This window comes from Oncorhynchus mykiss, chromosome 9 (genome assembly GCF_057628025.1).
Source record: "Oncorhynchus mykiss isolate SJ-2025 chromosome 9, ASM5762802v1, whole genome shotgun sequence".
Taxonomy (NCBI): domain Eukaryota; kingdom Metazoa; phylum Chordata; class Actinopteri; order Salmoniformes; family Salmonidae; genus Oncorhynchus; species Oncorhynchus mykiss.
In genome coordinates, this window is record NC_143030.1 from 7,693,154 (window position 1) to 7,720,842 (window position 27,689).

General features: G+C 43.5%; 1 protein-coding gene across 1 annotated transcript in view; it reads left to right on the forward strand.

Annotated features, from left to right (window-relative positions):
• Positions 1-22,118, forward strand: part of LOC110515469 (CD276 antigen) — a 34,197-nt gene extending 12,079 nt beyond the window's left edge. The window contains exons 5-9 of the mRNA XM_090185662.1: positions 2,160-2,229; positions 15,443-15,826; positions 16,310-16,594; positions 16,719-16,854; positions 21,068-22,118. Coding sequence (XP_090041788.1) covers positions 2,160-2,229; positions 15,443-15,826; positions 16,310-16,594; positions 16,719-16,854; positions 21,068-21,086 — 894 coding nt within the window. The 3' untranslated portion in view covers positions 21,087-22,118. The remainder of the gene's footprint in view (positions 1-2,159; positions 2,230-15,442; positions 15,827-16,309; positions 16,595-16,718; positions 16,855-21,067) is intronic.
• Positions 22,119-27,689: the final 5,571 nt, after the last annotated feature.

The following is a 27,689-nucleotide window of genomic DNA, read 5'->3' on the forward strand; positions in this document are numbered from 1 at the left end:
CATGTGAGGTTCTATTAGACAGTTCTGTTAGTTGACTGATCATGTGAGGTGCTATTAGACAGTTCTGTTAGTTGACTGATCATGTGAGGTTCTATTAGACAGTTCTGTTAGTTGACTGATCATGTGAGGTTCTATTAGACAGTTCTGTTAGTTGACTGTGTTCATGTTAGGTTCTATTAGACAGTTCTGTTAGTTGACTGATCATGTGAGGTTCTATTAGACAGTTCTGTTAGTTGACTGTTCATGTGAGGTTCTATTAGACAGTTCTGTTAGTTGACTGATCATGTGAGGTTCTATTAGACAGTTCTGTTAGTTGACTGATCATGTGAGGTGCTATTAGACAGTTCTGTTAGTTGACTGATCATGTGAGGTGCTATTAGACAGTTCTGTTAGTTGACTGATCATGTGAGGTGCTATTAGACAGTTCTGTTAGTTGACTGATCATGTGAGGTGCTATTAGACAGTTCTGTTAGTTGACTGATCATGTGAGGTTCTATTAGACAGTTCTGTTAGTTGACTGTGTTCATGTGAGGTTCTATTAGACAGTTCTGTTAGTTGACTGATCATGTGAGGTTCTATTAGACAGTTCTGTTAGTTGACTGATCATGTGAGGTGCTATTAGACAGTTCTGTTAGTTGACTGTGTTCATGTGAGGTGCTATTAGACAGTTCTGTTAGTTGACTGATCATGTGAGGTTCTATTAGACAGTTCTGTTAGTTGACTGATCATGTGAGGTTCTATTAGACAGTTCTGTTAGTTGACTGATCATGTGAGGTTCTATTAGACAGTTCTGTTAGTTGACTGATCATGTGAGGTGCTATTAGACAGTTCTGTTAGTTGACTGTGTTCATGTTAGGTTCTATTAGACAGTTCTGTTAGTTGACTGATCATGTGAGGTTCTATTAGACAGTTCTGTTAGTTGACTGATCATGTGAGGTTCTATTAGACAGTTCTGTTAGTTGACTGATCATGTGAGGTTCTATTACAGTTCTGTTAGTTGACTGATCATGTGAGGTTCTATTAGACAGTTCTGTTAGTTGACTGATCATGTGAGGTTCTATTAGACAGTTCTGTTAGTTGACTGATCATGTGAGGTTCTATTAGACAGTTCTGTTAGTTGACTGATCATGTGAGGTTCTATTAGACAGTTCTGTTAGTTGACTGATCATGTGAGGTGCTATTAGACAGTTCTGTTAGTTGACTGTGTTCATGTTAGGTTCTATTAGACAGTTCTGTTAGTTGACTGATCATGTGAGGTTCTATTAGACAGTTCTGTTAGTTGACTGTTTTCATGTGAGGTTCTATTAGACAGTTCTGTCAGTTGACTGATCATGTGAGGTTCTATTAGACAGTTCTGTTAGTTGACTGATCATGTGAGTTGCTATTAGACAGTTCTGTTAGTTGACTGATCATGTGAGGTTCTATTAGACAGTTCTGTTAGTTGACTGATCATGTGAGGTTCTATTAGACAGTTCTGTTAGTTGACTGTGTTCATGTTAGGTTCTATTAGACAGTTCTGTTAGTTGACTGATCATGTGAGGTTCTATTAGACAGTTCTGTTAGTTGACTGTTCATGTGAGGTTCTATTAGACAGTTCTGTTAGTTGACTGATCATGTGAGGTTCTATTAGACAGTTCTGTTAGTTGACTGATCATGTGAGGTGCTATTAGACAGTTCTGTTAGTTGACTGATCATGTGAGGTGCTATTAGACAGTTCTGTTAGTTGACTGATCATGTGAGGTGCTATTAGACAGTTCTGTTAGTTGACTGATCATGTGAGGTGCTATTAGACAGTTCTGTTAGTTGACTGATCATGTGAGGTTCTATTAGACAGTTCTGTTAGTTGACTGTGTTCATGTGAGGTTCTATTAGACAGTTCTGTTAGTTGACTGATCATGTGAGGTTCTATTAGACAGTTCTGTTAGTTGACTGTGTTCATGTTAGGTTCTATTAGACAGTTCTGTTAGTTGACTGTGTTCATGTTAGGTTCTATTAGACAGTTCTGTTAGTTGACTGATCATGTGAGGTTCTATTAGACAGTTCTGTTAGTTGACTGTGTTCATGTTAGGTTCTATTAGACAGTTCTGTTAGTTGACTGATCATGTGAGGTTCTATTAGACAGTTCTGTTCTAATCCTGTCTCACATCCCGTTTAAACAGGAAGCGTGGACGTCAGTAATGAAGAACAAGGAGACGACGAAGAATGAGGAAGATGAGGCCAGTGATCCCAGTCTGTCATTGGTTTAGATGTGAAATTATCTATATTAATAGTATTATGTGCAATTTAACAGACATGTTTGGATGGTCCCAGGAATCAAACCCACTATCCTGGAGTTACAAGGACCTTAACTATGACTACATAGGAATATGCATGGCTATGTTTACATTTTAGTAATTTAGCAGACGCTCTTATCCAGAGCAACTTACGGGAACAATTAGGGTTAAGTGCCTTGCTCAAGGGTACATTGGCAGACTTTTCATCTTGTTGGTTCAGGGATTTGAACTAGTGACATTGGTTACTGTCCCCACGCTCTTAACCACTAGTCTACCTGCCACTCCATATATAGCACTATGTCAGAAGCATTAGTTTTTTATATCAGACATCTTTGGTGTAGTTTATGTAGTCTGTAAAAGGTGCTGATTTATTTGACAGGGACAATGCATATAGTGAAAGGACCAGCTATTGCATACAGAAGCAATCAATGCCTGGCTGAGTTGGTGAGAGACTTCTGTGATGCCGGGGTCGCGACAGGTCACATGTAGGGAGTTGCTGAAGGGACAGTCTTATCAGGCTCTTCTCAGGTACTAAGATTTGTCTCTGGGGTCGTAATGACCTTTAACTGTGCCAAAGAGGGGCATTGTAACTTCACTGCCAAAATCACCAGGTGCTCTTATCTATTACCTTAAACGTAGACTAGAGAAGAATGGGAGAAACTCCCCAAATACAGGTGTGCCAAGCTTGTAGCGTCACACCCAGGAAGACTCAAGTCTGTAAACGCTGCCAAAGGTGCTTCAACGAAGTACTGAGTAAAGGGTCTGAATACTTTTGTTAATGTAATTTCTTTTTTTTTGGCAAAAATGTCTAAAACCTGTTTTTGCTTTGTCATTATGGGGAATTGTGTGTAGATTGAAAAAAACAACAAATAACAAATAAAATCCTCATCAATCTAGACACAATACCCCATAATGACATCACAATACCCCATAATGACATCACAATACCCCATAATGACATCACAATACCCCATAATGACATCACAATACCCCATAATGACAAAACAGGTTTTTAGAATCTTTAGCAAATTGATTAAAAATAAAACCTGAAATAACTTATTTACAGAGCCAGGTAAAGGGTACCAAAGAATGCAAAAAAACGATTTCATCCATTTTAGAATAAGGTTGGAAATGTCACAAAATGTGGGAAAAATCAAGGGGTCTAAATATTTTCTGAATTCAGCTGGGGGATTCGATCCAGCAACCTTTCGTTTACTGGCCCAACGCTTTTCTCTAGGCGACCTGCCGCCCCATGGCTCTATGTAGTAAGGTGTTCGCAATGGGCTTATATGATAAACTTAGCACACAATATATACAGCTAGCAAAGGTAATAACTTAGCCCGCTAGGCTAGCAGGCTGAATATATAGCAATAATAAAACCAGCACCAGCAGTTTTTACGGATCTAGAAGCACAAGCATTTCGCTACACTCGCAATAATATCTGCTATCCACGTGTGTGACCAATACAATTTGATTTGTAATGTATGTGAGGCCTTTGAGACATCATACTAAATATGTTGACTTGCTGGTCAAGGGAAATGCAAGTGTTACTTCTTTGAGTTGTTGAGTCAGAGGCGCTAAGCCTTGTGGGATATTAATGAATGTCAACTCAGCAACCGTAATTCCAGAACAGTCCCACTGTTGTAATAGTGTGATGTGTATCTTCTGACAGACTCTATGCTGAGTAAAGTCATGTTTTGTTCACCTCTTTAGTGAACAGCTCTTTTTTTCCAAAATCAGCCTTTGGATTCCTTGCACCTTGTTGTTTGGAAGGATCTACAATGCACTTAAAAAAGGGGAGGAATTGGTGTCTCTGGGGCATTTGACAGTTGTTAGGGGACCTTTTCATTGAAGAACATATTTTAATGTGTAGTTTGTATTGTATTGTATTGTGGTGATATACAGGGCTCACCTGGAAAAGAGACCTGTCAGCATTAACTTCCTGTCAAAATAAATGTTTTAGGTGAACGGAGACAAATGATCCGGCTCACAGAAGACTGAATGACCATCACTACACCAACAGAGGGAAAATTACCATATTTTGTCTTATAAATGGAAAAAAACATTACTCTTTTGAGTGAATAATAATTAGTCATTATTTATAATAAAATGTGTTAATAATACCAATCAGGAAGTGTCCAATTTTTTGAGATACACACTGAGCTGTAGTCTAAACGAGATACACACTGACTGAGCTGTAGTCTAAACGAGATACACACTGAGCTGTAGTCTAAACGAGATACACACTGAGCTGTAGTCTAAACGAGATACACACTGAGCTGTAGTCTGAATGAGATACACACTGAGCTGTAGTCTGAATGAGATACACACTGAGCTGTAGTCTAAACGAGATACACACTGAGCTGTAGTCTAAACGAGATACACACTGAGCTGTAGTCTAAACGAGATACACACTGAGCTGTAGTCTGAATGAGATACACACTGAGCTGTAGTCTGAATGAGATACACACTGAGCTGTAGTCTGAATGAGATACACACTGAGCTGTAGTCTGAATGAGATACACACTGAGCTGTAGTCTGAATGAGATACACACTGAGCTGTAGTCTAAACGAGATACACACTGAGCTGTAGTCTGAACGAGATACACACTGAGCTGTTGTCTAAACGAGATACACACAGCTGTAGTCTGAATGAGATACACACTGAGCTGTAGTCTGAATGAGATACACACTGAGCTGTTGTCTAAACGAGATACACACTGAGCTGTTGTCTAAACGAGATACACACTGAGCTGTAGTCTGAATGAGATACACACTGAGCTGTAGTCTGAATGAGATACACACTGAGCTGTAGTCTAAACGAGATACACACTGAGCTGTAGTCTGAATGAGATACACACTGAGCTGTAGTCTAAACGAGATACACACTGAGCTGTAGTCTGAATGAGATACACACTGAGCTGTAGTCTGAATGAGATACACACTGAGCTGTAGTCTGAATGAGATACACACTGAGCTGTAGTCTAAACGAGATACACACTGAGCTGTTGTCTGAATGAGATACACACTGAGCTGTAGTCTGAATGAGATACACACTGAGCTGTAGTCTGAATGAGATACACACTGAGCTGTAGTCTGAATGAGATACACACTGAGCTGTAGTCTGAATGAGATACACACTGAGCTGTAGTCTAAACGAGATACACACTGAGCTGTAGTCTAAACGAGATACACACTGAGCTGTAGTCTAAACGAGATACACACTGAGCTGTAGTCTAAATGAGATACACACTGAGCTGTAGTCTAAACGAGATACACACTGAGCTGTAGTCTAAACGAGATACACACTGAGCTGTAGTCTAAACGAGATACACACTGAGCTGTAGTCTAAACGAGATACACACTGAGCTGTAGTCTAAACGAGATACACACTGAGCTGTAGTCTAAAGGAGATACACACTGAGCTGTAGTCTAAACGAGATACACACTGAGCTGTTGTCTAAACGAGATACACACTGAGCTGTTGTCTGAATGAGATACACACTGAGCTGTAGTCTAAATGAGATACACACTGAGCTGTTGTCTAAACAAGATACACACTGAGCTGTAGTCTAAACGAGATACACACTGAGCTGTAGTCTAAACGAGATACACACTGAGCTGTTGTCTAAAGGAGATACACACTGAGCTGTTGTCTAAACGAGATACACACTGAGCTGTTGTCTGAATGAGATACACACACTGAGCTGTTGTCTAAACGAGATACACACTGAGCTGTAGTCTGAATGAGATACACACACACACTGAGCTGTTGTCTAAATGAGATACACACTGAGTTGTTGTCTAAACGAGATACACACTGAGCTGTTGTCTAAACGAGATCCACACTGAGCTGTAGTCTAAACGAGATACACACTGAGCTGTTGTCTGAATGAGATACACACACACACTGAGCTGTTGTCTGAATGAGATACACACACACACTGAGCTGTTGTCTAAACGAGATACACACACACACACACACTGAGCTGTTGTCTAAATGAGATACACACTGAGCTGTTGTCTAAACGAGATACACACTGAGCTGTTTTCTAAACGAGATACACACTGAGCTGTTTTCTAAACGAGATACACACTGAGCTGTTGTCTAAACGAGATACACACTGAGCTGTTGTCTAAACGAGATACACACTGAGCTGTTGTCTAAACGAGATACACACTGAGCTGTTGTCTAAACGAGATACACACTGAGCTGTTGTCTAAACGAGATACACACTGAGCTGTTGTCTAAACGAGATACACACTGAGCTGTTGTCTAAACGAGATACACACTGAGCTGTTTTCTAAACGAGATACACACTGAGGTGTAGTCTAAACGAGATACACACTGAGCTGTTTTCTAAACGAGATACACACTGAGCTGTAGTCTAAACGAGATACACACTGAGCTGTAGTCTAAACGAGATACACACTGAGCTGTAGTCTGAATGAGATACACACTGAGCTGTAGTCTAAACGAGATACACACTGAGCTGTAGTCTAAACGAGATACACACTGAGCTGTTGTCTAAACGAGATACACACTGAGCTGTAGTCGAAACGAGATACACACTGAGCTGTAGTCTAAACGAGATACACACTGAGCTGTAGTCTAAACGAGATACACACTGAGCTGTAGTCTAAACGAGATACACACTGAGCTGTAGTCTAAACGAGATACACACTGAGCTGTAGTCTAAACGAGATACACACTGAGCTGTAGTCTAAACGAGATACACACTGAGCTGTAGTCTAAACGAGATACACACTGAGCTGTAGTCTAAACGAGATACACACTGAGCTGTAGTCTAAACGAGATACACACTGAGCTGTAGTCTAAACGAGATACACACTGAGCTGTAGTCTAAACGAGATACACACTGAGCTGTAGTCTGAATGAGATACACACTGAGCTGTAGTCTAAACGAGATACACACTGAGCTGTAGTCTGAATGAGATACACACTGAGCTGTAGTCTGAACGAGATACACACTGAGCTGTAGTCTGAATGAGATACACACTGAGCTGTAGTCTGAATGAGATACACACTGAGCTGTAGTCTGAATGAGATACACACTGAGCTGTAGTCTAAACGAGATACACACTGAGCTGTAGTCTAAACGAGATACACACTGAGCTGTAGTCTAAACGAGATACACACTGAGCTGTAGTCTAAATGAGATACACACTGAGCTGTAGTCTAAATGAGATACACACTGAGCTGTAGTCTAAACGAGATACACACTGTGTCCAAAATGGCACCTTATTCCCTTTATAGTAGAAATAGTAAATGACACTTTTACACTGTTTTTCATTACAGACAAAGCACTTGTGAATAAAAAAATAAACAAGATTTTAATAAGAAATATAAGCTACAATAGATGTATCAGATGGATCAAGTCTGAGTGCTTCTTGAAGCCACCAAATCTGGAAGTTCATAGCTAGAAGGTCAGCGGAGGTGGTGGCCAGGTCAGCATGTCCAAGGGAAGGCTAGCGGCTTCATGTCATCAGGGCCACTCTCTGTATTGGGACTCTGATGAAGTTTGAGATCCCCACAGAGTACTGTCCACTCCTTACTTCAGACGTATCCTCCTGAGCAATGAAAAATATGTCCCTCTGCCATCTCTGCATGCCAATTCTCCTCTTGGATCACCATTGGTGAAGAACAAGTCTGTAGGTGTAATTAAAATGAAAACAAACCTGTCAGCCAGCATTGGGGCGGCAGGTGACCTAGTGGTTAGAGCGTTGGGCCAGTAACTGAAAGGTTGCTAGGTGACCTAGTGGTTAGAGTGTTGGGCCAGTAACTGAAAGGTTGCTAGGTGACCTAGTGGTTAGAGCGTTGGGCCAGTAACTGAAAGGTTGCTAGGTGACCTAGTGGTCACCTAATATTTCATCATGTACATTCATATTTACTATATTTACACAAACGTACATGGAGCTCTGTATGTTCTGTCTTTTATACAAATCTGTCCACATCGGCTCTAACATACTGGAAGGTCGTTCATTAGGGTCACGTTACAGAACAAAATGTTCCATGGCTTCAATACCGCCCTCATGTGGAATATTTGTGTATAACAACTCAACATCAAAAGTAACAAACAAAGTATTCTCAGGGAGAGGATCAAGAGATTCAATAGAGACCATACTTTACAAAGGAGGGGAGCTGTTCTGAGACCATACTGCTCGTGTCCTTTACAAAGGAGGGGAGCTGTTCTGAGACCATACTGCTGGTGTCCTTTAGGAGGGGAGCTGTTCTGAGATCATACTGCTGGTGTCCTTTACAAAGGAGGGGAGCTGTTCTGAGACCATACTGCTGGTGTCCTTTAGGAGGGGGGCTGTTCTGAGACCATACTGCTGGTGTCCTTTACAAAGGAGGGGATCTGTTCTGAGACCATACTGCTGGTGTCCTTTAGGAGGGGAGCTGTTCTGAGACCATACTGCTGGTGTCCTTTACAAAGGAGGGGAGCTGTTCTGAGACCATACTGCTGGTGTCCTTTAGGAGGGGAGCTGTTCTGAGATCATACTGCTGGTGTCCTTTAGGAGGGGAGCTGTTCTGAGATCATACTGCTGGTGTCCTTTAGGAGGGGAGCTGTTCTGAGACCATACTGCTGGTGTCATTTAGGAGGGGAGCTGTTCTGAGACCATACTGCTGGTGTCCTTTAGGAGGGGAGCTGTTCTGAGACCATACTGCTGGTGTCCTTTACAAAGGAGGGGAGCTGTTCTTAACCATACTGCTGGTGTCCTTTAGGAGGGGAGCTGTTCTGAGACCATACTGCTGGTGTCCTTTAGGAGGGGAGCTGTTCTGAGATCATACTGCTGGTGTCCTTTAGGAGGGGAGCTGTTCTGAGATCATACTGCTGGTGTCATTTAGGAGGGGAGCTGTTCTGAGACCATACTGCTGGTGTCCTTTAGGAGGGGAGCTGTTCTGAGACCATACTGCTGGTGTCCTTTACAAAGGAGGGGAGCTGTTCTGAGACCATACTGCTGGTGTCCTTTAGGAGGGGAGCTGTTCTGAGACCATACTGCTGGTGTCCTTTACAAAGGAGGGGAGCTGTTCTGAGATCATACTGCTGGTGTCCTTTAGGAGGGGAGCTGCTCTGAGACCAGACTGCTGGTGTCCTTTACAAAGGAGGGGAGCTGTTCTGAGACCATACTGCTGGTGTCCTTTAGGAGGGGAGCTGTTCTGAGACCAGACTGCTGGTGTCCTTTACAAAGGAGGGGAGCTGTTCTGAGACCATACTGCTGGTGTCCTTTAGGAGGGGAGCTGTTCTGAGACCAGACTGCTGGTGTCCTTTAGGAGGGGAGCTGTTCTGAGACCATACTGCTGGTGTCCTTTACAAAGTAGGGGAGCTGTTCTGAGATCATACTGCTGGTGTCCTTTAGGAGGGGAGCTGTTCTGAGATCATACTGCTGGTGTCCTTTAGGAGGGGAGCTGTTCTGAGACCATACTGCTGGTGTCCTTTAGGAGGGGAGCTGTTCTGAGATCATACTGCTGGTGTCCTTTAGGAGGGGAGCTGTTCTGAGACCAGACTGCTGGTGTCCTTTACAAAGGAGGAGAGCTGTTCTGAGACCATACTGCTGGTGTCCTTTAGGAGGGGAACTGTTCTGAGACCAGACTGCTGGTGTCCTTTACAAAGGAGGGGAGCTGTTCTGAGACCATACTGCTGGTGTCCTTTAGGAGGGGAGCTATTCTGAGATCATACTGCTGGTGTCCTTTACAAAGGAGGGGAGCTGTTCTGAGATCATACTGCTGGTGTCCTTTAGGAGGGGAGCTGTTCTGAGATCATACTGCTGGTGTCCTTTACAAAGGAGGGGAGCTGTTCTGCGAATGGTCTAATAAAAAAGTCAACATAAGTCGATTGAGGAACATCAACGCCCTCTACAATAGAGGCTGTTACTGCATCAACGCCCCCTACAATAGAGGCTGTTACTGCATCAATGCCCCCTACAATAGAGGCTGTTACTGCATCAACGCCCCCTACAATAGAGGCTGTTACTGCATCAATGACCTCTACAATAGGGACTGTTACTGCATCAACGCCCCCTACAATAGGGACTGTTACTGCATCAACGCCCCCTACAATAGAGGCTGTTACTGCATCAATAGGGGCTGTTACTGCATCAACGCCCCCTACAATAGAGGCTGTTACTGCATCAATGACCTCTACAATAGGGACTGTTACTGCATCAACGCCCCCTACAATAGGGGCTGTTACTGCATCAATAGGGACTGTTACTGCATCAACGCCCCCTACAATAGAGGCTGTTACTGCATCAACGCCCCCTACAATAGAGGCTGTTACTGCATCAATAGGGGCTGTTACTGCATCAATAGGGGCTGTTACTGCATCAATGCCCCCTACAATAGAGGCTGTTACTGCATCAATAGGGGCTGTTACTGCATCAATGCCCCCTACAATTGGGGCTGTTACTGCATCAACGCCCCCTACAATAGGGGCTGTTACTGCATCAATGCCCCCTACAATAGGGGCTGTTACTGCATCAATAGGGGCTGTTACTGCATCAATGCCCCCTACAATAGGGGCTGTTACTGCATCAACGCCCCCTACAATAGGGGCTGTTACTGCATCAATGCCCCCTACAATAGGGGCTGTTACTGCATCAATAGGGGCTGTTACTGCATCAATGCCCCCTACAATAGGGGCTGTTACTGCATCAATGCCCCCTACAATAGGGGCTGTTACTGCATCAATAGGGGCTGTTACTGCATCAATGCCCCCTACAATAGGGGCTGTTACTGTATCAATGCCCCCTACAATAGGGGCTGTTACTGCATCAACACCCCCTACAATAGGGACTGTTACTGCATCAACACCCCCTACAATAGGACGCCCTGGAGATTTTGTAACATTCTTGTGTAATTTCGGCAAAGTATAGAAAGTGGCAATTCCAGGGTGTTGAACAGCCCAAAAGTGGTGTTATGTTTTAGTTATCTGACCAGAACTGAAATACCCATCTAGGACAGTAAAGATAGTATTCTGAAATTGGGAAGTGGGGTCACTTCTGAGTTTCTTGTAAAAGGTGTTGTCAAGCAGCTGTCTATGACCCTCATTTACATAAACGGTCCTATCCATGAGTACAACCGACCCACCCTTATCAGCAGGGAGGGTAAGGACCGACTATCGGATTGTAAATCAAGCAAAGCTTGTTCATCATCCAGAGGTAAATGATGGTAAGAGATGTTCTCCTGTTTGTTCTCCTGTAGATTAACACCAAAGAGATTGTGATTGGCTGGCGGTACAAAATACCTCTTACTTCTGAAAGCAGTCTGAGTATGTGCAGGTGTAACAGATGTATATGTGCTCTGCATGCGTTGTGTTTTCTCAAAATAAATCACTTCGGCCAGTGGTCCCAGTTGAGCATTTATTTCTGCTGTTGTTAAATGGGAAACAGCACGTTAGTTGTGCAGGGCTGAACGGTATTGATGGCTGTCGACGGCATTAATCTGTAGCATGAAGACAACTGTGTTAGCAGTGGCTTATGTGACCATTACATCGGTGTATGCTAGCTAACACACTTATTTACAGTAATCATATGCCAAAGCACATCCCAGAAAGCCCCTCAATCCCTAACAGGTACCATATACCCACACATGTATAAATCAGTAACATACAGCAAACTTGTACACATTGTAAAATAGAAAACAGTATTCAGAGCGTGACCTACCAATTGCATCACATTTTCATGTTCGCGATCTGCCCCTATCTGCAAGCGGGGCCAATCACAACACACCTTATTGTCATCAGAGTTGAACTAACCAATAAGAATGTTTGAACATTAAATACACATTTCTTTAGAGGCAAGTGGAAACATAACCAACCCTGTTACACAGGTGAGAAACCAACATGTTCAGCTGAAATATCATGATTTGGGGATCTTAAATATTCCCTTAAACGCATGTTTCTAAATAAATAAAAACCGTAACTTAGACATGTCTATCTTGTGGGATTCTGTATTTTACACATTTTACATATAGCCATTACCATATATATATGATTAAATATTATCTGATGTTGGCTGTGTGAAGTATCTTAGACATGTCAATCTTCACATCGAAATCGTTGCACTGAGTTGTAGACACAAAAATATAAGCCATTACAGGCTGTTGTTGAGTAATGGCGTGTGTGTGAGAACACTAGTTATTGGGGCGGCGCCCATCCTGCACGTGGGTAAACACCACTCCCTAATGCAGTACCGACCGCTGGGTGTTGACCAATCATATCGAGTGGTTCCCATGACGAATTTGACGCTATGCGATATTCTTCAGCAGAGAGGGAGGAGGGGCATACTTCCCTGCTGCAGGAGAGACAGAGTGTTTGCTGCAGCTCACCGGTCAATGTGTCACGTTGACATGATCCTATAGTTCTACATGACTTCTGTCTTTAACCGGACAATATGAGGATTTATTCGGTCTGCATGTTGTGTTCACTAATTATTATATCATCAACAGCAAGTGACACAGGCGGTAAGTACGTTTTCTAGCTAGTGATAATGTGGGTTTTGCAGTTGTAACGTTACTTTGTAAAACACTGTAGAGTGGAACCGGGTTGGAACCGGGTTGGGTCAAACAACGAATACAAGTCGTATAGCGGCAGAGTAAGATACCAGGTAGAGAGTGAGACATTTAGTTACGTTTTTCTCTCACCACGTTTATTCCGGAAAATGTCTGTCCTCACTCTGGTAGTTATGGACAAACATGAATCATGAGTCACAATCTGGGCATCTCAAACACACCAGGAAAAAACATGACTTCAGTAATGAACATTTACCAATAGATGGCATCACTGTGCCATTTTACACTCATAACACTACTTTGCATGCGTTGTTTGTTGGTAACCTTGTTATTTACAAAGTTTTAGGACACAGATTCCTGTTGGAATGTTCCACAAATGATATCCACCCAGACAATCTGGCCGTGTACCAGGGATGCAAACTGGTCACCTTTAGGCGAAATTCACCGTTTTGAATCCAAAATATTCGTGTAGATCCAATGATAAAAGTTGAGGGGAGGGCTACACTTTTCAAATGTCCTTTTTTTTCACCTGTCCATTTGTGTTTTTACAGGCGATTTGAACACTTGTTATGGTAATTTTACACACGTTCATTACACCTGTCCAGCCTATTGGGAAGGAATGGCGTTTTTGTCGTTGTTTTTATTTGGTAGCTAACATCACTTTTTAAAACAATGTTTTAAGCATTTATGTTTTGACAAAAAAAAAGCACAAAGGCTTCATAATTCATCGAGGTAATTTTGATTATCCATACTTTTTCTTTCAAGTATTTTTCATTTTATTTAACATTTATTTAACCAGGAAGGCCAGTTGAGAACACCTTTATTTAACCAGGTAGGCCAGTTGAGAACACCTTTATTTAACCAGGTAGGCCAGTTGAGAACACCTTTATTTAACCAGGTAGGCCAGTTGAGAACACCTTTATTTAACCAGGTAGGCCAGTTGAGAACACCTTTATTTAACCAGGAAGGCCAGTTGAGAACAAGTTCTCATTTACAACTGCGACCTGGCCAAGAATAAAGCGTAGCAGTTCGACACATTCAACAACAGAGTTACACATGGAGTAAAGTAACAAACATACAATAAGGAACAAGTCTATATACAGTGTGAGCAAATGAGCATAAGGGAGTTAAGGCAATAAATAGGCCATGGTGGCGAAGTAGTTACAATATGGCAATTAAACACTGGAATGGTAGATGTGCAGAAGATGAATGGGCAAGTACAGATACTGGGGTGCAAAGGAGCAAGATAAGTATCATATATATATATAACAACACAATGTAACTCCAAGTCAATCACACTTCTGTGAAATCAAACTGTCCACTTAGGAAGCAAAACTGATTGACAAATTTCACATGCTGTTGTGCAAATGGAATAAACCACAGGTGGAAATTATAGGCAATTAGCAAGACACCCCCAATAAAGGAGTGGTTCTGCAGGTGGTGACCACAGACCACTTCTCGGTTCCTATGCTTCCTGGCTGATGTTTTGGTCACCTTTGAATGCTGGCGGTGCTTTCACTCTAGTGGTAGCATGAGACGGAGTCTACAACCCACACAAGTGGCTCAGGTAGTGCAGCTCATCCAGGATGGCACATCAATGCAAGCTGTGGCAAGAAGGTTTGCTGTGTCTGTCAGCGTAGTGTCCAGAGCATGGAGGCGCTACCAGGAGACAGGCCAGTACATCAGGAGATGTGGAGGAGGCCGTAGGAGGGCAACCACCCAGCAGCAGGACCGCTACCTCCGCATTTGTGCAAGGAGGAGCAGGAGGAGCACTGCCAGAGCCCTGCAAAATGACCTCCAGCAGGCCACAAATGACAAATGTGCATGTGTCTGTTTCTGACCATTTCAGCAGACTCCATGAGGGTGGTATGAGGGCCCGACGTGCAGAGGTGGGGGTTGTGCTTACAGCCCAACACCGTGCAGGACGTTTGAAATTTGCCAGAGAACACCAAGATTGGCCAATCGCCACTGGCGCCCTGTGCTCTTCACAGATGAAAGCAGGTTTACACTGAGCACATGTGACAGAGTCTGGAGATGCCGTGGAGAACGGATTTACGCAACTCTAACAATCTTCACATCGAAATCGTTGCACTGAGTTGTCGACACAAAATATAAGCCATTACAGGCTGTTGCTGAGTAATGGTGTGTGTGTGAGAACACTAGTTATTGGGGCGGCAGGGTAGCCTAGTGGTTAGAGCGTTGGACTAGTAACCGCGAGTTCAAACCCCTGAGCTGACAAGGTACAAGGTACAAATCTGTCGTTCTGCCCCTGAACAGGCAGTTAACCCACTGTTCCTAGGCCGTCATTGAAAATAAGAATTTGTTCTTAACTGACTTGCCTGGTTAAATAAATAAAGGTAAAATAAATAAATAAAAACACCTCCGATCAACTCATCAATAAAACCGATTGTTCAAACTGATCCCTACTATTTAGTGAGATGCTTTATTGAATTGTGTATGAGAGTAAAGTTCACATTTGTAGGATTGATGTTAGTCAATGTTCATAGACCATTTCATGTTTCAAATGACCTTAGCTGTTGTGGGAGTCACTATCCACCTGCTCAACATTCAGTAGGCATATGTCTTGCTTTGTCTCAAAGTATATGAATCTGTAATCTGTTTTTCTCACGGACAGTTCAACCCATTGTGGCCTTAGTTGGTGATGACGTCATCCTGCCTTGCACCCTGAGACACACCGTCAGCGCTGTGCATCAGTCAGTAGAGTGGCAGAGACCGGACCTAAAACCAAAAGAGGTCCATCTTTACAGAGATGAGAAGGACGATCTGGTGCTCCAGAATCCAGTCTTCAGGGGAAGGACGTCACTGTTCAAAGAGGAACTAGAGAACGGCAACACTAGTTTAAAGTTGACCAGAGTGAAACTCTCTGATGCTGGAAACTACACCTGTTACATTCCACTGCTGGACCACCAGAAAACCATCATTCAACTCCTTGTTGGTGAGTCAACACACCTGCTGACCACCCAAACCCCCTTAAGAGACAGATCTCATGAAATCAAGGGTGAGTTCAATGTCAAGTCCATTGCATGATGAGTATTAGTTCCATACTGTAGATTGGTTAGACTACATACTTACCTTAACCCAAGTCCATGTAACTGTGGTAAACGGTCTGATATCACAAACATTATAAACTAGGTGGTTTGAGCCCTGAATGCTGATTGGCTGAAAGCTGTGGTATACAGTCTGATATCACAAACATATTAAACTAGGTGGTTTGAGCCCTGAATGCTGATTGGCTGAAAGCCGTGGTATACAGTCTAATATCACAAACATTATAAACTAGGTGGTTTGAGCCCTGAATGCTGATTGGCTGAAAGCTGTGGTATACAGTCTGATATCACAAACATTATAAACTAGGTGTTTTGAGCCCTGAATGCTGATTGGCTGAAAGCCGTGGTATACAGTCTAATATCACAAACATTATAAACTAGGTGGTTTGAGCCCTGAATGCTGATTGGCTGAAAGCCGTGGTATATCTGTATAGGTGCTGTGTCCAGACCAGTTATCATCATTGAGAGAATGGAAGGCGATGAGGTGGTCCTGCGGTGTGAGGCTGAAGGCTGCTACCCAGAGCCTGTCATGGAGTGGTGTGACGCTCAGGGACGTGTCCTCCCTGCTGCTGGACCTACAGAGACGTCCAGAGATCGTGAAGGCTGCTACACTGTGACAAGCCATGTCATCGTCCCGAACTCTGACAACAACACCTTCACCTGTCGCGTTCAACAGTTGGAGATCAAACACATGAAGGAGAGACAGGTTCATGTTCCAGGTGAGTCTGTTTTGGATATTTGAATGAAGGCACTATCTGTAAAAAAAAAAATGTCCTGTTTTAAAAGTCCTTTCATGTGTAATAATCATTAGGTATTGTAATAATTCTACTTCCTGTGTTTCAGATCAGATGTTTCCTAAGACGTGTCATTCCTGCTGGCTGACAGTTCTTGTTGCAGTTCCTGTAGTTTATTTAGCTGGAGTTGGAGCTGGAGCTGGAGGTCTCTACCTGTTGATAAAAAAAGGGATATTGACCATCAAGTAAGTCATGGGAGTTACTTCCTGGTGTGGTAGTGTTATGTGGTGGAGTTACTTCCTGGTGTGGTAGTGTTATGTTACTTCCTGGTGTGGTAGTGTTCTGTTACTTCCTGGTGTGGTAGTGTTATGTGGTGGAGTTACTTCCTGGTGTGGTAGTGTTCTGTTACTTCCTGGTGTGGTAGTGTTCTGTTACTTCCTGGTGTGGTAGTGTTCTGTGGTGGAGTTATGATATATTAATCAACCTCATGTCTGTCTACATCGGTGGTCACCAACCGGTCGATCGTGATTGACTGGTCCATCTCCAAGCCAGTCACCAAACATTTCTGTATAAAACCCAACGATAAAGCTGAGAAGAACAACATTGCCAGGGCAATTCAAGCTTATCCAATATGCAGTGATACTGTATTGGGTCTATATCCTATAGCACAAACCTCATCGCTACAGAACTGTTTTTAATAGGTTAATGTTGCGTAGGCTTCTGTTTCTGAAGTCCTGTTTAAAAGAGAATCTGAGTGGTAGTGATGTTGACAGAAGGTTGGTGACCACTGGTCTACACGGTCAATAGGTGACCACTGGTCTACACTGTCAATAGGGGACCACTGGTCTACATGGTCAATAGGTGACCACTGGTCTACACGGTCAATAGGGGACCACTGGTCAATAGGGGACCACTGGTCTACACGGTCAATAGGGGACCACTGGTCAATAGGGGACCACTGGTCAATAGGGGACCACTGGTCTACACGGTCAATAGGGGACCACTGGTCAATAGGGGACCACTGGTCAATAGGGGACCACTGGTCAATAGGGGACCACTGGTCTACACAGTCAATAGGGGACCACTGGTCAATAGGGGACCACTGGTCAGTAGGGGACCACTGGTCAATAGGGGACCACTGGTCTACACGGTCAATAGGGGACCACTGGTCAATAGGGGACCACTGGTCAATAGGGGACCACTGGTCTACATGGTCTATAGGGGACCACTGGTCTACATGGTCTATAGGGGACCACTGGTCAATAGGGGACCACTGGTCAATAGGGGACCACTGGTCTACACGGTCAATAGGGGACCACTGGTCAATAGGGGACCACTGGTCAATAGGGGACCACTGGTCAATAGGGGACCACTGGTCAATAGGGGACCACTGGTCTACATGGTCTATAGGGGACCACTGGTCTACACGGTCTATAGGGGACCACTGGTCTACATGGTCTATAGGGGACCACTGGTCTACATGGTCTATAGGGGACCACTGGTCAATAGGGGACCACTGGTCAATAGGGGACCACTGGTCAATAGGGGACCACTGGTCAGTAGGGGACCACTGGTCAATAGGGGACCACTGGTCAATAGGGGACCACTGGTCAATAGGGGACCACTGGTCAATAGGGGACCACTGGTCTACATGGTCTATAGGGGACCACTGGTCTACATGGTCTATAGGGGACCACTGGTCAATAGGGGACCACTGGTCTACATGGTCAATAGGGGACCACTGGTCTACATGGTCTATAGGGGACCACTGGTCTACATGGTCTATAGGGGACCACTGGTCAATAGGGGACCACTGGTCAATAGGGGACCACTGGTCTACATGGACTATAGGGGACCACTGGTCTACATGGTCTATAGGGGACCACTGGTCAATAGGGGACCACTGGTCAATAGGGGACCACTGGTCAATAGGGGACCACTGGTCTACACGGTCAATAGGGGACCACTGGTCAATAGGGGACCACTGGTCTACATGGTCTATAGGGGACCACTGGTCTACATGGTCTATAGGGGACCACTGGTCAATAGGGGACCACTGGTCTACATGGTCTATAGGGGACCACTGGTCTACATGGTCTATAGGGGACCACTGGTCAATAGGGGACCACTGGTCAGTAGGGGACCACTGGTCTACACGGTCAATAGGGGACCACTGGTCTACATGGTCTATAGGGGACCACTGGTCTACATGGTCTATAGGGGACCACTGGTCAATAGGGGACCACTGGTCTATAGGGGACCACTGGTCAGTAGGGGACCACTGGTCAATAGGGGACCACTGGTCAATAGGGGACCACTGGTCTACACGGTCAATAGGGGACCACTGGTCTACATGGTCAATAGGGGACCACTGGTCAATAGGGGACCACTGGTCTACATGGTCTATAGGGGACCACTGGTCAATAGGGGACCACTGGTCAATAGGGGACCACTGGTCAGTAGGGGACCACTGGTCAGTAGGGGACCACTGGTCAATAGGGGACCACTGGTCAGTAGGGGACCACTGGTCAATAGGGGACCACTGGTCAATAGGGGACCACTGGTCTACATGGTCTATAGGGGACCACTGGTCAATAGGGGACCACTGGTCAATAGGGGACCACTGGTCTACACGGTCAATAGGGGACCACTGGTCTACATGGTCAATAGGGGACCACTGGTCTACATGGTCTATATGGGACCACTGGTCAGTAGGGGACCACTGGTCAATAGGGGACCACTGGTCTACACGGTCAATAGGGGACCACTGGTCTACACGGTCAATAGGGGACCACTGGTCTACACGGTCAGTAGGGGACCACTGGTCTACATGGTCAATAGGGGACCACTGGTCAATAGGGGACCACTGGTCTATAGGGGACCACTGGTCAATAGGGGACCACTGGTCAATAGGGGACCACTGGTCTACACGGTCAATAGGGGACCACTGGTCAGTAGGGGACCACTGGTCTATAGGGGACCACTGGTCTATAGGGGACCACTGGTCAATAGGGGACCACTGGTTAGTAGGGGACCACTGTCAATAGGGGACCACTGGTCTACACAGTCAATAGGGGACCACTGGTCTACATGGTCAATAGGGGACCACTGGTCTACACGGTCAATAGGGGACCACTGGTCTACATGGTCAATAGGAGACCACTGGTCTACACGGTCTATAGGGGACCACTGGTCTACATGGTCAATAGGGGACCACTGGTCAATAGGGGACCACTGGTCTACATGGTCAATAGGGGACCACTGGTCTACATGGTCTATAGGGGACCACTGGTCTACATGGTCTATAGGGGACCACTGGTCTACATGGTCTATAGGGGACCACTGGTCAATAGGGGACCACTGGTCTACACGGTCAATAGGGGACCACTGGTCTACACGATCAATAGGGGACCACTGGTCAATAGGAGACCACTGGTCTACACGGTCAATAGGGGACCACTGGTCTACACGGTCAATAGGGGACCACTGGTCAATAGGAGACCACTGGTCTACACGGTCAATAGGGGACCACTGGTCTACACGATCAATAGGTGATGTCAACCATATTATACTCCTATATGAAACTAATTAGTGTTTCGTTTTTTAAATGTTTCTTAGTTGACTGATCATGTGAGGTTCTATTAGACAGTTCTGTTAGTTGACTGATCATGTGAGGTTCTATTAGACAGTTCTGTTAGTTGACTGATCATGTGAGGTTCTATTAGACAGTTCTGTTAGTTGACTGTGTTCATGTTAGGTTCTATTAGACAGTTCTGTTAGTTGACTGATCATGTGAGGTTCTATTAGACAGTTCTGTTAGTTGACTGATCATGTGAGGTTCTATTAGACAGTTCTGTTAGTTGACTGTGTTCATGTGAGGTTCTATTAGACAGTTCTGTTAGTTGACTGATCATGTGAGGTGCTATTAGACAGTTCTGTTAGTTGACTGATCATGTGAGGTTCTATTAGACAGTTCTGTTAGTTGACTGATCATGTGAGGTTCTATTAGACAGTTCTGTTAGTTGACTGTGTTCATGTTAGGTTCTATTAGACAGTTCTGTTAGTTGACTGATCATGTGAGGTTCTATTAGACAGTTCTGTTAGTTGACTGATCATGTGAGGTGCTATTAGACAGTTCTGTTAGTTGACTGATCATGTGAGGTGCTATTAGACAGTTCTGTTAGTTGACTGATCATGTGAGGTTCTATTAGACAGTTCTGTTAGTTGACTGTGTTCATGTGAGGTTCTATTAGACAGTTCTGTTAGTTGACTGATCATGTGAGGTTCTATTAGACAGTTCTGTTAGTTGACTGTGTTCATGTTAGGTTCTATTAGACAGTTCTGTTAGTTGACTGTGTTCATGTTAGGTTATATTAGACAGTTCTGTTAGTTGACTGATCATGTGAGGTTCTATTAGACAGTTCTGTTCTAATCCTGTCTCTCATCCCGTTTAAACAGGAAGCGTGGACGTCAGTAATGAAGAACAAGGAGACGACGAAGAATGAGGAAGATGAGGCCAGTGATCCCAGTCTGTCATTGGTTTAGATGTGAAATTATCTATATTAATAGTATTATGTGCAATTTAACAGACATGTTTGGATGATCCCAGGAATCAAACCCACTATCCTGGAGTTACAAGGACCTTAACTATGACTACATAGGAATATGCATGGCTATGTTTACATTTTAGTAATTTAGCAGACGCTCTTATCCAGAGCAACTTACGGGAACAATTAGGGTTTAGTGCCTTGCTCAAGGGTACATTGGCAGACTTTTCACCTTGTTGGTTCAGGGATTTGAACTAGTGACATTGGTTACCGGCCCCACGCTCTTAACCACTAGTCTACCTGCCACTCCATATATGGCACTAGTCTACCTGCCACTCCATATATGGCACTAGTCTACCTGCCACTCCATATATGGCACTAGTCTACCTGCCACTCCATATATGGCACTAGTCTACCTGCCACTCCATATATGGCACTAGTCTACCTGCCACTCCATATATAGCACTAGTCTACCTGCCACTCCATATATGGCACTATGTCAGAAGCATTAGTTTTTTATATCAGACATCTTTGGTGTAGTTTATGTAGTCTGTAAAAGGTGCTGATTTATTTGACAGGGACAATGCATATAGTGAAAGGACCAGCTATTGCATACAGAAGCAATCAATGCCTGGCTGAGTTGGTGAGAGACTTCTGTATTGTCGGGGTCGCGACAGGTCACTTGTAGGGAGTTGCTGAAGGGACAGTCTTATCAGGCTCCTCTCAGGTACTAAGATTTGTCTCTGGGGTCGTAATGACCTTTAACTGTGCCAAAGAGGGGCATTGTAACTTCACTGCCAAAATCACCAGGTGCTCTTATCTATTACCTTAAACGTAGACTAGAGAAGAATGGGAGAAACTCCCCAAATACAGGTGTGCCAAGCTTGTAGCGTCACACTCAGGAAGACTCAAGTCTGTAAACGCTGCTTCAACGAAGTACTGAGTAAAGGGTCTGAATACTTCTGTAAATGTGATTTCTATTTTTTTTGGCAAAAATGTCTAAAACCTGTTTTTGCTTTGTCATTATGGGGAATTGTGTGTAGATTGAAAAAAACAACAAATAACAAATAAAATCCTCATCAATCTAGACAATACCCCATAATGACATCACAATACCCCATAATGACATCACAATACCCCATAATGACAAAACAGGTTTTTAGAATCTTTAGCAAATTGATTAAAAATAAAACCTGAAATAACTTATTTACAGAGCCAGGTAAAGGGTACCAAAGAATGCAAAAAAACGATTTCATCCATTTTAGAATAAGGTTGGAAATGTCACAAAATGTGGGAAAAGTCAAGGGGTCTAAATATTTTCTGAATGCAGCTGGGGGATTCGATCCAGCAACCTTTCGTTTACTGGCCCAACGCTTTTCTCTAGGCGATCTGCCGCCCCATGGCTCTATGTAGTAAGGTGTTCGCAATGGGCTTATATGATGAACTTAGCACACAATATATACAGCTAGCAAAGGTAATAACTTAGCCCGCTAGGCTAGCAGGCTGAATATATAGCAATAATAAAACCAGCACCAGCAGTTTTTACGGATCTAGAAGCACAAGCATTTCGCTACACTCGCAATAATATCTGCTATCCACGTGTGTGACCAATACAATTTGATTTGTAATGTATGTGAGGCCTTTGAGACATCATACTAAATATGTTGACTTGCTGGTCAAGGGAAATGCAAGTGTTACTTCTTTGAGTTGTTGTGTCAGAGGCGCTAAGCCTTGTGGGATATTACTGAATGTGAACTCAGCAACTGTAATTCCAGAACAGTCCCACTGTTGTAATAGTGTGATGTGTATCTTCTGACTGAACTCTATGCTGAGTAAAGTCATGTTTTGTTCACCTCTTTAGTGAACAGCTCTTTTTTTCCAAAATCAGCCTTTGGATTCCTTGCACCTTGTTGTTTGGAAGGATCTACAATGCACTTAAAAAGGGGAGGAATTGGTGTCTCTGGGGCATTTGACAGTTGTTAGGGGACCTTTTCATTGAAGAACATATTTTAATGTGTAGTTTGTATTGTATTGTGGTGATATACAGGGCTCACCTGGAAAAGAGACCTGTCAGCATTAACTTCCTGTCAAAATAAATGTTTTAGGTGAACGGAGACAAATGATCCGGCTCACAGAAGACTGAATGACCATCACTACACCAACAGAGGGAAAATTACCATATTTTGTCTTATAAATGGAAAAAAACATTACTCTTTTGAGTGAATAATAATTAGTCATTATTTATAATAAAATGTGTTAATAATACCAATCAGGAAGTGTCCAATTTTTTGAGATACACACTGAGCTGTAGTCTAAACGAGATACACACTGAGCTGTAGTCTAAACGAGATACACACTGAGCTGTAGTCTAAACGAGATACACACTGAGCTGTAGTCTAAACGAGATACACACTGAGCTGTAGTCTAAACGAGATACACACTGAGCTGTAGTCTAAACGAGATACACACTGAGCTGTAGTCTAAACGAGATACACACTGAGCTGTAGTCTGAATGAGATACACACTGAGCTGTAGTCTGAATGAGATACACACTGAGCTGTAGTCTAAACGAGATACACACTGAGCTGTAGTCTAAACGAGATACACACTGAGCTGTAGTCTAAACGAGATACACACTGAGCTGTAGTCTGAATGAGATACACACTGAGCTGTAGTCTGAATGAGATACACACTGAGCTGTAGTCTGAATGAGATACACACTGAGCTGTAGTCTGAATGAGATACACACTGAGCTGTAGTCTAAACGAGATACACACTGAGCTGTAGTCTGAACGAGATACACACTGAGCTGTTGTCTAAACGAGATACACACTGAGCTGTAGTCTGAATGAGATACACACTGAGCTGTAGTCTGAATGAGATACACACTGAGCTGTAGTCTGAATGAGATACACACTGAGCTGTAGTCTGAATGAGATACACACTGAGCTGTAGTCTAAACGAGATACACACTGAGCTGTAGTCTGAACGAGATACACACTGAGCTGTTGTCTAAACGAGATACACACAGCTGTAGTCTGAATGAGATACACACTGAGCTGTAGTCTGAATGAGATACACACTGAGCTGTTGTCTAAACGAGATACACACTGAGCTGTTGTCTAAACGAGATACACACTGAGCTGTAGTCTGAATGAGATACACACTGAGCTGTAGTCTGAATGAGATACACACTGAGCTGTAGTCTAAACGAGATACACACTGAGCTGTAGTCTGAATGAGATACACACTGAGCTGTAGTCTAAACGAGATACACACTGAGCTGTAGTCTGAATGAGATACACACTGAGCTGTAGTCTGAATGAGATACACACTGAGCTGTAGTCTGAATGAGATACACACTGAGCTGTAGTCTAAACGAGATACACACTGAGCTGTAGTCTGAATGAGATACACACTGAGCTGTAGTCTGAATGAGATACACACTGAGCTGTAGTCTGAATGAGATACACACTGAGCTGTAGTCTGAATGAGATACACACTGAGCTGTTGTCTAAACGAGATACACACTGAGCTGTTGTCTGAATGAGATACACACTGAGCTGTAGTCTGAATGAGATACACACTGAGCTGTAGTCTGAATGAGATACACACTGAGCTGTAGTCTGAATGAGATACACACTGAGCTGTAGTCTGAATGAGATACACACTGAGCTGTAGTCTAAACGAGATACACACTGAGCTGTAGTCTAAACGAGATACACACTGAGCTGTAGTCTGAATGAGATACACACTGAGCTGTAGTCTGAATGAGATACACACTGAGCTGTAGTCTGAATGAGATACACACTGAGCTGTAGTCTGAACGAGATACACACTGAGCTGTAGTCTAAATGAGATACACACTGAGCTGTAGTCTAAACGAGATACACACTGAGCTGTAGTCTGAACGAGATACACACTGAGCTGTAGTCTAAACGAGATACACACTGAGCTGTAGTCTGAACGAGATACACACTGAGCTGTAGTCTGAATGAGATACACACTGAGCTGTAGTCTGAATGAGATACACACTGAGCTGTAGTCTAAACGAGATACACACTGAGCTGTAGTCTAAAGGAGATACACACTGAGCTGTAGTCTAAACGAGATACACACTGAGCTGTAGTCTGAATGAGATACACACTGAGCTGTAGTCTGAATGAGATACACACTGAGCTGTAGTCTGAATGAGATACACACTGAGCTGTAGTCTAAACGAGATACACACTGAGCTGTAGTCTAAACGAGATACACACTGAGCTGTAGTCTGAATGAGATACACACTGAGCTGTAGTCTGAATGAGATACACACTGAGCTGTAGTCTGAATGAGATACACACTGAGCTGTAGTCTGAATGAGATACACACTGAGCTGTAGTCTGAATGAGATACACACTGAGCTGTAGTCTGAATGAGATACACACTGAGCTGTAGTCTAAATGAGATACACACTGAGCTGTAGTCTAAACGAGATACACACTGAGCTGTAGTCTGAATGAGATACACACTGAGCTGTAGTCTAAATGAGATACACACTGAGCTGTAGTCTAAATGAGATACACACTGAGCTGTAGTCTGAATGAGATACACACTGAGCTGTAGTCTGAATGAGATACACACTGAGCTGTAGTCTAAATGAGATACACACTGAGCTGTAGTCTAAACGAGATACACACTGAGCTGTAGTCTGAATGAGATACACACTGAGCTGTAGTCTAAATGAGATACACACTGAGCTGTAGTCTAAATGAGATACACACTGAGCTGTAGTCTAAACGAGATACACACTGAGCTGTAGTCTAAATGAGATACACACTGAGCTGTAGTCTAAACGAGATACACACTGAGCTGTAGTCTGAATGAGATACACACTGAGCTGTTGTCTAAACGAGATACACACTGAGCTGTTGTCTGAATGAGATACACACTGAGCTGTAGTCTAAACGAGATACACACTGAGCTGTATTCTGAATGAGATACACACTGAGCTGTTGTCTAAACGAGATACACACTGAGCTGTTGTCTGAATGAGATACACACTGAGCTGTAGTCTAAACGAGATACACACTGAGCTGTAGTCTAAACGAGATACACACTGAGCTGTAGTCTAAACGAGATACACACTGAGCTGTAGTCTAAACAAGATACACACTGAGCTGTAGTCTAAACGAGATACACACTGAGCTGTAGTCTAAACAAGATACACACAGAGCTGTAGTCTAAACGAGATACACACTGAGCTGTAGTCTAAACGAGATACACACTGAGCTGTAGTCTGAATGAGATACACACTGAGCTGTAGTCTAAACGAGATACACACTGAGCTGTAGTCTAAACGAGATACACACTGAGCTGTAGTCTAAACGAGATACACACTGAGCTGTAGTCTAAACGAGATACACACTGAGCTGTAGTCTAAATGAGATACACACTGAGCTGTAGTCTAAACGAGATACACACTGAGCTGTAGTCTAAACGAGATACACACTGAGCTGTAGTCTAAACGAGATACACACTGAGCTGTTGTCTAAACGAGATAACACTGAGCTGTAGTCTAAACGAGATACACACTGAGCTGTAGTCTAAACGAGATACACACTGAGCTGTAGTCTAAAGGAGATACACACTGAGCTGTAGTCTAAACGAGATACACACTGAGCTGTTGTCTAAACGAGATACACACTGAGCTGTTGTCTGAATGAGATACACACACTGAGCTGTTGTCTAAAGGAGATACACACTGAGCTGTTGTCTAAACGAGATACACACTGAGCTGTTGTCTGAATGAGATACACACACTGAGCAGTTGTCTAAACGAGATACACACTGAGCTGTTGTCTAAACGAGATACACACTGAGCTGTAGTCTGAATGAGATACACACTGAGCTGTAGTGTGAACGAGATACACACTGAGCTGTAGTCTAAACGAGATACACACTGAGCTGTAGTCTAAACGAGATACACACTGAGCTGTAGTCTAAACGAGATACACACTGAGCTGTAGTCTAAACGAGATACACACTGAGCTGTAGTCTAAACGAGATACACACTGAGCTGTAGTCTAAACGAGATACACACTGAGCTGTAGTCTAAACGAGATACACACTGAGCTGTAGTCTGAATGAGATACACACTGAGCTGTAGTGTGAACGAGATACACACTGAGCTGTAGTCTAAACGAGATACACACTGAGCTGTAGTCTGAATGAGATACACACTGAGCTGTAGTCTAAACGAGATACACACTGAGCTGTAGTCTAAACGAGATACACACTGAGCTGTAGTCTAAACGAGATACACACTGAGCTGTAGTCTAAACGAGATACACACTGAGCTGTAGTCTAAACGAGATACACACTGAGCTGTAGTCTGAATGAGATACACACTGAGCTGTAGTCTAAATGAGATACACACTGTGTCCAAAATGGCACCTTATTCCCTTTATAGTAGAAATAGTAAATGACACTTTTACACTGTTTTTCATTACAGACAAAGCACTTGTGAATAAAAAAATAAACAAGATTTTAAT